The sequence below is a fragment of the Onychostruthus taczanowskii genome, unplaced genomic scaffold (assembly GCF_017590055.1).
Source record: "Onychostruthus taczanowskii isolate IOZ18803 unplaced genomic scaffold, ASM1759005v1 scaffold5, whole genome shotgun sequence".
Classification (NCBI taxonomy): Eukaryota; Metazoa; Chordata; class Aves; order Passeriformes; family Passeridae; genus Onychostruthus; species Onychostruthus taczanowskii.
In genome coordinates, this window is record NW_024502568.1 from 10,829,611 (window position 1) to 10,840,534 (window position 10,924).

General features: G+C 39.1%; 1 protein-coding gene across 4 annotated transcripts in view; it reads left to right on the forward strand.

Annotated features, from left to right (window-relative positions):
* VTI1A (vesicle transport through interaction with t-SNAREs 1A) overlaps nt 1-10,924 on the forward strand; it is a 255,727-nt gene that overhangs the window by 244,289 nt on the left and 514 nt on the right. For 2 of the 4 annotated variants that reach the window (XM_041415924.1, XM_041415926.1), the window contains one exon: nt 10,319-10,924. This exon is cut by the window's right edge and continues 514 nt beyond it. In XM_041415924.1, coding sequence (XP_041271858.1) covers nt 10,319-10,412 — 94 coding nt within the window. In that variant the 3' untranslated portion in view covers nt 10,413-10,924. The remainder of the gene's footprint in view (nt 1-10,318) is intronic. The other 2 variants (XM_041415928.1, XM_041415929.1) reach the window with 1 other exon arrangement.

Here is a 10,924-nt window from a genome sequence, read left to right on the forward strand (position 1 = left end):
AGTTTGTCAGGAGACAAAGAGCCTCCTCTTCTCTCTGGTGGGCAGGAGGTGGTGGGACACGGCTCTGGCTTGCTGGTCCCTTCCAAGGGGACAACCACTCTGGTCCCCAAGCTGCCCCAGGGCTCCACAGCTCTGTGCCTTCATGGCACAGCAAATACTCTTGAGCAGCCAACAGCACTACAGCTGCTGAATGCCTCGTGTATGCTTGTGCATTTCATGGTGTTTGATATAAAGTACTCAAGACAGACCAGCATTAAGAGGATTATTTCAGACAGCATTAGGAGTTAATTTACAGAAGATTAGCTCTAAATCAGGCAGATATCATAAGCAAATTAGCATCAGTTGTAAGAGATTCAGAATCAAAATGTGTGGTGGTTTTAGTTTTTCCCTGCATGTGCTTAATGGAAGAGTAGTATCTTTATTAGTTTCCCCCACTAAGGTGTTACATCTCAAATAGTGAAGAACAGGTATACTTTTTTTTTCCTACCTGTGCACTATTTATTATGATGCTGTTTATTGGCAGTGAAACTGCTTACCTCCAAATACCTTCCTCTGCTGAATATTTTATATCTCATGCCATTTCTTCATTGAGTAATGTTTTGTTTGGCCCTAGAAATGATGTCTCTGTGGTGTGTTACAATATTTTAAGTAGGTAATATGGAGCTTTACGTCTGAGTAATGTAGTTAATCCTTTTTTTTCTGTTAAAATGAGTCACATTCTAATGCCAACTCATAAAAATAAAGGAGTGTATAAAATGCTACATACCAGAGTGAAGATTATAGGTACTTAAAAATAGCTTCCTTAATATTTAAGCTTGTAAATTATAAATTTATTTTATTTCCACAACAGTGATGGTTAATTTGTACTAAAAAGCAGATTCTGTTTTTCAATCAATTTTCCAGACAAATTCTTCTGTCTGCAGACATACAGACATGAGCACCTATCCCATCACTTCTCAGAATGGCAGTTTTGGGAACACTTGCCCAATTAGTGGAGAAGATGATGAAATGGATTGGGCCATGGTATTAAAGCCTCTGCCCTGAGTTGTCCTTGAGATTCAGAAAGTTTTGAAGTCTACAAATGGGATTCCCATCTTTGGAGAAATTTGTGTTCTGCTGTCCAAGAGATTAAACTGCTTAATCTTCAGTGTGCTCCTTAACACTCGGGGTTTTAACAGGAGGGGAGTCTGGGTGGTGTTTTTTTACAATCTTTTCCCTCTCTTGATAGACCAAATTCCTCTTGACAAGGTTGGCCTAAGGTCATGAATGTCTCCCTGCCTTCTATGAGACAGGAATCTCTGTGCCTTCCAGGAGATCATGAAGACTTACGCCCACCCTAAGCCAGTTGGGCTTGCAGGTCCCTCTGGTTGCAAGACCTGCAAGGGGCTCTTGCACTGTGACTTAGTGCCCTGTGGTTTTACTGAATATTTGGAAGCTCGGACATGGCTGTTAAACCGAGGTGTCTGAGGTCATGACAAAGTAGAGGCTTCTCTGCTCCCCTAATTGAAATACTGTAACATGCTGAAAAGAAAATACTTTCATAGTGGCAAGTATCTCCTGACAACTAATTTGATAGTTCTCTATCAGGTAAACCATTTGTGAATACATTGATTCTTTTTATTTTTCACTGTTCTGTCTCCACTGTTCCCAGGTTTTCTCTGAACCGGTTGGGCAAAAATTGATTTTTATTTGTTCCACTGGCCTTGTGGAAAATTAGCTTATGAACTGGTTTTTATAGGAAGACTCAAAGCACAGAAAAGGTTGAAAAATAAGCCTATAGCAGTCAAAATTGTTGTCTGAAATGTCTTCAGACTGGAAGGCTGAATTTATTGCTCAAAACAAGTGCTAGCATTGTGGAGGTGTGCAGTCCTGCTCATTATCACTGGAAAAGGGGGAACCAAAAAGCACAGTAAAAAATTAAATTTTAATAATGCTCGTGATATTTTCTAAATCCTTCTTGACAGAAAGATTCTCATTATTTTTATCTGTCTCAGAGTAGGCTCTTTTAATGCCATCTCACAAATGGCCTTAGCCATGATTGTTTTCCTTTCTTTTATAGCATTTGAAAAAAAATGAATATATACCAAAAAAAAAAAAATCTATTCTATCATTCAAGAAATGGTAACATTTTGGATAGCAGATCTTCAGGAACAATTGCTGCAGATGCCTTCAGGTTTTTACAAAAGAGGTCAACATTGTTAAGACAATTGTAGGAAACTTGCCATACAAAAAGATGCCCAGTCAAATATTGTGTAATCAGAAGAAAATAATGCAAGAAGAATGTGTGTGTCCAGTCTGCAGCTTTGTCACACCTAAAACCTGTAGATTAGTCATTAATTAGATTGAGGCAGGGTGAAAGACGTTACTTCCTTTCATCTGTTTAAAGATACATCTTTAGTGGCTTCTAATGATTATGGAAGTTGATAAGATGCAGACTTTTGACATTTTTGTTTTCTTTAAATTGTACAGAATGTAAATTTAACTATATTTATCATAAAAGCCAATATGAGATCTTGTACGTTCTTGTCATTTTATAGCTTGCATACATTTCTTCTGCTGGAGAAATAATTGCTTTAGCTTTGAGTGCTGATGAGGGGGTTGGGGCTTTTTTTTTTTCCGATTAACTGTTTGGGAACCAGGGTTTCATGCACCCTCTGTGCTGAAGAATGCCACTGCACCGACAGCTGGGCTATCCACCCTCCCTCTGAGCTCTTGCTAAAGCTCTTGTAATGTTTGCTAAGGCCTATGGTTCTTAGTCATGCTCAGGTGACTAAATGTGTGATTTGTTCTTCTTGATACTTCAGTACCCTGAGAAAGGCTGGCTGGAGATTAAGACAACCTTGACTCCTTCCACTTGCAGTTGCCACTGTGCATGTGGTCATCATTTAGACTTGCCACAGGGATCTGGTGTTGCCTGTGCTTTGAATGAAATGAGTTAGTCCCTCTCCCCTTTTGGTGCGTGGGTTTCCATGGCCCCAGAAGCCCCACTGTGCCTCCTAGTGACAGTCATAACCTGATTGATTCCCTCTGAGGAAGGAGTGGACATGGAGATGGCAAAAAGCTGAAGTTGCATCAAAACCGTGTAGAGAGAAAAGTTCAATGTCAGGGTCTCAGGAGCAGAAGGATACTTCCCATCCTTCAGAAATGCCTTCTCATGTGTTTTTAAAATAAGCAATGAATACAATCTGGCTAGCACAAGATTTTCAGCACCCTTCAATTTTGTGTTTTGACCTTCAGTCCAACATCTATGGGGTGCTTGATCAGGCTTTCCCGGTGACCATGTTTGATTTCCAATCGTTCCTGTAGATCTCTCTCCTTCCCAGGCCAGTCCCCTCTCCCTCTGCACACATACCCCACTAATCACTTGGGTACAATTTTCATTTCCTGAGACTGCCAGCTTCTTGAGAGAAAACCCATGCAAGCCATGATAACCCTGATGGCTACCAAATAGCACTATACTCCAATGCTGTTCATTTGGAATGTGTTGCAAGATTTCTATTATTAATTAAATCTCTCCATATGTATTTTAGCTATCAGATAGAATCAAAATAATTTTACGTTTTAATCTATGGGAAGGTTGTCAGAATGTGACACAGCAAGGTAAAAACATAGTTGAGTCCAGGGAGGCCAATGTGTTTCAGAGGCATTCAGCCAAGAGAGGGATATCCTTTCTTTTACTGCTTCAGAAAAACTGTCAAAGGAAAAGTATATTTGCTTCTGGTCAAAATTTAATGTGCAAATATAGGATCCATTAAAAAGAGACGATGGATCAAGGTCCTTGCTGGCTAATTATTGATTAGCATCTTCTGCTTCACTGGTGAGTTTCATCTCTGCAATATTTCTGATTGATGGGAAATTACACACACTTTACAATGTGCTAGCCCCTTTCTGTATGATTTTGCCAGAGCTAGCAAGTTTTCTTGCCTGAGCCTCATTTTCAAGCTTTTAGAGATATTCATTCCTATGTTGTAGGCACCTAACCTAGCTGACCAGCACTGCTGGGGTACCTATATGGCCAGGAGAAAGAGAGGACAGTTCAGAGCAGGACTTGAGCTTATATACAGGGAGCTGAGAGAGATTAGCTAGATATAATTTAGATGTTTAAAGCGGGATAGTGTGACTACTTCCCTGCACCTGTTATTACATGACTCATTCTTTCATTCAGGGCCCAGGTGGAAACACATTGATGTGGTTTGGGTGTAATATTATAACTAGAGATTGGTATCCATGTTCTTACAAGTAGACAGCCCTAGTCCTGAAGACTGAACTTTAAAGCTAGAGGACATAGCACTGCGCAATTCCTCAGTCCTATCAACAAAATCATAGGTGCCCTGTATGGCCTGTCTCTTTCAATAAGCACTGCTAAAAAATCAGCTAGAAAAAGCCCATCCTTTTGTAATCACCAGCCCTCTGTTTTTGGGGGCTTCATTTTGTTATCTGCTCAGTTTTCAGCAATTTTTATGGATTTTCCCAAGTTCTTGCAAAGAGACACCTTCGGCAAGGAATTCAGGGAACATGGAAGAGGTTCTGCTAGGAACAGTCTCCAGACTGAAGGTGGACCTCAGGAAGTATGATCTTTTTGTTCCCAGTAAGCCATGGGGGTTCCCATCCCCTCTCTACCACCCCCAAAGCCTTTTCACATCTAAATATACAATGTCAATTACAATGTAATTAGGTCTTATGGCTCGAGAACATAAAGACATAGACATATTTTCAGAGTCTGTGGTGGGGAAGAGGAAAAAAACTTGAGTGTTTTCCAAATTCCTCACTTTTCCCATGGTCAGCTAGAAGAGGCCCAAGGAGTCATATGCAAGTTGTGCAGATATTTTTTTCACTGGTATTTCTGTTTGCTAATTTCAGTCGTTAATGATGAAAAATGTCTCAAGTCAGATACTTCCAGCCAGCTGTAATTCTGCTAGGCAGTGTTCTCTTACTCTTATTACAGTAGATTGCCATGTCTTTATGTTTTTGCTACTGCCTGTCTCATTCTTTTCAGTTGCTTTTATTTAAAGAAAGCATTCTTAAACCTGAAGATGTGAATGATTGAACAGCCCCCAGACACCCTGAACTTGAGATTTATCATTATGTATCTAAGGCTTTGCTTTACCAATCATAGCATTTTATTCCCCTGTGTGGGGTTTAGTGCTTCCATTTGAAAACTCATCCTAACAAGAATGTCCTTATATATAGTAATAATTGTGTCTGTCCAGAAGCTATGTAAGTATAGCAATATTACTTTAAATGCACATTTAATTTTTTCTGGTATGTTTTTGCCTATTTGACTAGACCCACACTTAGTGTTTGTTTGAATCTGCTGATTTGCACATGAATGTTGGACACTTAAAAATCGCTTGCCACTGATTTGCATGCACCTATTTTCTTTCATGTTTGCAAAAACTGCCAATCATAAATAAAAGGACACAAAAAATGCAATAGCCAAGTATTCAGAGTGACCATTTAAGATGTGATTTGTATACAGAGCAAGCCTTTCTGTGCAGTAAACTGGTAGGAATCACTTCTAGTTAAATCATAAATATATATTACAGTGATACACTGTTGGACAGTGCTCTGTCATCAATCAGTCTGTGGTCTTGAGGACACTATTTTTCAAGATGCCTCCTTTAAGAATAAAGCCCTGTGTTGTAATGAATGTGTGCTAACTGATCCCCCAAGCCATTTGTTTGGTTGTTTTCTTTTTTGTTTTGTTTTGCTTTGTTTTGTTTTTTATTTGTATCAGTGTCAGAGTTGAGCTTCTGTAGGAAATTTTTTGCAGTATTTTATTTGTAGTCCTCAAGTTAAGGACACACTCTTTATGCACCCAGAGTCTGCACTGGCTCGTTTGTATCCTGCATTTTGTTAACATGTTACTGTGATTGCTGATTTTCATGACAATTGTTATTGTACCATCAGTGCTTAATGGCAAGGCATCATTATTCAATGCTGGTCAATCAGGCACTAAGACATGTGCAAGACATCAGGCTGAACCCATATAGATGTCGTGCACTCCCCTGCTAATGAATGCAGTTTCATAAAAAGGTTTAAACACGGTTGGCATCCTTAATGTAAGGTTTGCAAAAGCTTATTTGGGAGCTGCTTTGTGTTTATACGGAGCAGATCTAAACATGGCACAAACAGAGTTAGACCCGTTGTGTGCGTGTGTGTGTGAAGCTACGGACAGGCGCGAATCCTTTGGGGGTTTGAAATGTGGAAAGGCAGCACAATTTCTGCCAGGGCAGCAGTGAGGGGAACAGATTTCCCAGGAACATCAGTGTTTGGTAGCGCATGTGGGACCTGTTCTGCAGAGGGGTGGTCGCCCTGTGCAGCAGGGAGGTGATCCTCAAAAGCAGATGGCGTCCTGAATTTGGCACTGGCTGGAGGCACCCTCCAGCACAGCAGTGGTTGGAGATCAGGGACTGTGACCAGAAGCCAGGATAAAGGGTCAGGCATCTGGAAAGGTGGAGCAGAAGGAAACTCGAGAGGAGAGGGATGTGCTTTCTTGCAGTGTTAGTCCAGAGTGCTCTTCCAGTGCGTCAGTTAACATTACCCCTGCGTCTGCTTTAGTTACGGTTTCTGTGTGGTTTTGCACCCAAATATTTCGGGCTGCTGTCCATAATAAACTAGATGGAGCTTGGTTTAAAAGCACAGATTTTTTGTCTCTTCTAACTCAAAGTAGAATGAGCCCTTGTGCTCCTAGAGCCTCGAGTATGAAAGGAACAGTAGACATTGGCTGTTAACGAGCTCCCGCACAGGGCTCCAGCAGAACTTGGTGTGAATTCAGTGCCTAAGCTGCATCAACTAAATGGTTAATTCATCTCATATCAACAGCACTGTGATTCATAATGTAAACTTGAGGAATCCTTGATGTTTCAGTCACACATTCCTCTTAATTTGGCCATGCATTCTTTTAAAGCTACAGTGTGCTAACTTAATAAAATGCAGCATGCAAATGCACAAGTTTTTGCCTTCAGGCATTTTAGCCATGGATGTTTCAATGGGTGTCTTCTTTCAAGTATATATTCTTTCCTAAATTATTTACCCTGTAAACATGCTTTGCATTTTCAAAGAAAAATCTGGGCTTCCTCATTCACCACATTTTGTTGAATTTAAGGTGTAATAGAGATAAAAGACTATCATCTGCTTCTTGTGAGCATGTTAGCCTTTGGGATTTTTTTGTAGCTAGCGTTAGGCCCCATTTTCTTCTCCTTTGGTATTATCACTCCCTCCCCCACTTAAATTCCTTGATGCTTTGCCTAAAGCAATACCCACTGGCAGTGTCTGGCTGTGACAGTACTATAGGCTTCCCTACAGATGGGTCCTGCCAATGCCAACCATTGTTCTACTACTGTGAGCTGGCTTGACTGTCTTGGATCACTCAAAACCCCCTTTCCTCTTCCTTTTTTCTTTACTCGAAAGGGCCGTCCTTGCCTGTTGACTTTGAGATCTGAAATGTGCTGACACCCAGAACTTGTGTTCTCTGTCTTAGCAGCAGCTCCCAGACTCGGATTTCAACAGGCACCACTGAGTCCTCCTTGGGGCTGTCCTGCTGCTGCCAAACAGCTCTGTCATTCTCCTCCCAGCCCCATCCTTTGGACAGTATGCAGTTAGTTTAATTTTACTTGCTCACTTGTAAGGAAAACAGTAAAACTCAATGTTATTCTTTTTTTAAAGATATAAAATTAATCTTTAAATGTGGGCTTGAATATTAAAAGTATATAATGCTTCAGCATAGGAATCTGTTGATAACATCCATCCTATTTCATGATTAATTTGTTCCTTTTAATATGATATTCTTTTGCTGCACTGTGCAGACTAATTCAGATTCCTAGAAATTGAACTTTGATATGTATTTCCTAGATTCACACCGTAAGTGAACCTTCAATTAGCAGATACAGGTGGTGGCTTGCCTCACTCACTGTTTTATTGAAAAGGATTTTAGAGACGTGGACACTGATTATTTAATCTTGCAATCAGGTGTGTACTGACAGGGTATTAAAAATAAAGCATTTGGGGGACTTCATGGGGGCTTTTTTATTTTTCTTTGGTTTTGCTTCTCAGACGACGGAATTATTTTTTTTCGGTGGGCCAGAGATAGGAGGAGTTGATTTAAACACTCAGTATGTTATGTATGCCTTTGCCTAACTATGTGTTAGATTAAGCGAGTTTCACTCACAGTTAATCCTTTGTAAATTAGCATTATGGATGCCTTGGGGCCCACATCCCACAAATAAAATGGTTGTCAAGCCAGCTGCACTGTGTATTACTTAAGGCTGAATGTTTTAAGAGTTTTCATGCTTTTAATCTATTTCACTGCTGAGTTTCAATTTTGCTCAGTGTCCTTTCAGGAGTGATGAGGGCGAGTGAGTAAATATATATTCTGGTTTTCATGTATTTGCCTGGGCAAATCGTTTGTTATCAGGTGCTTGGCAGAGAATGTCACACCCCACCACAAAAGAGAAGCTTGTAAGTTCAGGTGTTAAATTGAAGTGCAAACCAACAACAACCAAAAGCCCCTAATTAGCTTTGTTTTGTTAGCCTGCTACACTTTTTTTTTTTAGGGAAATAAAGAGTGAGAAACATCCGTCCCTCCTCCTCATCCTTTTGGCAGAGTAAATATTGCCTGTTAAGTTTGAATTAGCTGTCATCGCGAAAGAATTAATGCTGTGGTTGAGCCTTTCTAGTGAGGAAGGGAAAAATAAACGAGACAGATCTTAGTTCAGCTTTAAGTGATAAATGAGGACAAAGCAGCCCATTCATCTCCTGCTAGGAAAGTGGACACAAACACTAAAGCAGTTTTGCGGAAGACGTGTCAGCAAATGTGATCATTTTGTAACCTGTCAGGAGGATAGAGAGCTAGTCCTTTTAGAGTGTCACAAGGGAGGGTGTCTGTCTGATGTGACAGTTTTCATCCATCCATTTACTGCTTTTCCTTTAGGTGGGGGGTAAGCAAGGAGAGAGCTGGAGTTGGTTAAAACTGCATTTTTCTTTACACTTTCCAGTATAATTTATATGTATATCCACCCGCATCCAAATGAAAAACATTTACCAAGAAAAACTCCCCTCTGCTCTCTGGAGTTTCTTCGCTCTTTCACTGCGTAAAATATGCTCATTTTAACACATTACATTCCCTGTCTTCAAGTTGTACTTGGCTTGATGTTTCACAAAACACGGTTTTACCTCTTCTTACCATTGTTTGCTTCTTGCAGACTTTGTTTTGTTTTGTTTTGCAGAAGCATGAGAAAAAATATATAACTTGGGGTGCTTTTATTGCACTTTGTTGTTGGGGTTTTTTTTGCTATACCTCTCCAATTCTGATTATAAGCTTAATGTACAAGTATGTTTTGCAAAAGTCCCTATTTATGAAGAGCCTGTGAAAATATTCTTCCTTCTCTGTGAAAATGGAATAACAAACAGTGAATTCTTACAATCCAAAATCCTCCTGTAAAATGCCTCAAATGCTACTGTTTCTTGATTTAGTAATTTGAATTGACCTATTAATTTTAGGAAAAATCTGAAGTGATGTGATGACTGATTTTAGAAGCAGGAATTTCTCCCAAAAAATAATGGAAAAATATTAGGACTTTCTACTTCTGGCATCTTTTTATTTTCACTAATCTTTATTTTTTTCATACTACATAGAAATGTAACATTGCCTATTACCATAAGTAAAGGTATGCTACAGAGACAAGAGATGCTTTTACAACATCAGCTTCACAGTTTGACACTTGCTTCTTTATATCATCCTTTTCTTCAAAACTATCTTTTGTACTTTTCCCTTGGTATTTTAGTACAAGTGAGTATCTCATTGACATGTGTTTCCTTGAAATCTTGTTCCTTAATAGTAAAATCCCTTGAAAATTAATAAATTCTTTCTTTCCAGATTAAAACTACTGAAGATTTCAGAATGGTTTTTAAAAACATAAAGATATTTACTATTACAGACCACCCTGCTTGGATTGCATTGACTCAACACTATTATTTTTCATTTGTTCTTAGAAGGTTAATAAATTGGAATATAATTTATTTAATTTATTCTAATATGTATATAAATGTATGCATAATTCAGAAAATTCTTCTTCTTTCTTGAATACAAAAGTTGGATTTAATAGCCACATAAAAATATGGTAGAAAGCACTGGAAATTGGCAGAAGTAAAAAATAGTCAAGATACACAAGATGGTAGAGGGAATACTGAATTTGTGGTCATATGTCTTTTCTCCAGTTCTTTTGTACACTTCATTTTATATTTTTATATATTCTGATGTTTTGATTTATTTTGTTTTATTCACTGCAATTTTTTTCTTTCTTCTGCTTTTTTCCAGGATCATCCAAAACCGGATTTTGATCGTTGTGCTGGCAGTCATCATCATCTTCACCACCATGATGGCTATTTATTTTTCTGTCAGGGGACGCTGATATCTTTGTTCTTCACTAAACAGCAACAAACTGCTTGTTCTGAGTAATTAAGACAAAGTGGTCACATGAATCATTCTCTTGCACTGACAGAGTCTCCCTCTCTTTTCCACTCTTCAACTCAGGTGCAAGTGGTGTAAAATATTTTGTATTATTGATGGCATAGTTGATGGCATGTGGGGCTATTTTTTTCTTACATATTTGTCCTTATCTGAGTGTTTTCAGGATTTTAATATTTGTTGGAGTGAGGGCTTGTTCTGTTATAAAAAGAATTAATGTGTGTCGAATTCACCCACAGGCAATTGGCCTGTAAGTTGCCAGAGTTTCGTGAGGGAAGAGGGGTCTTTGCACTTTTCTTGTGCTGTGCAGGGTGTATGAATATCAAGCAGTATCTGACCTTCTGTAATTTAGAATATAAGTAAAGCAGAGACCAAATGATGTAGAAAGTGAACCTGTCTCCTGTGGCTAACTCCCAATCGTGCATTATCATAGTAGATGTAACCTGGTTAAGAACA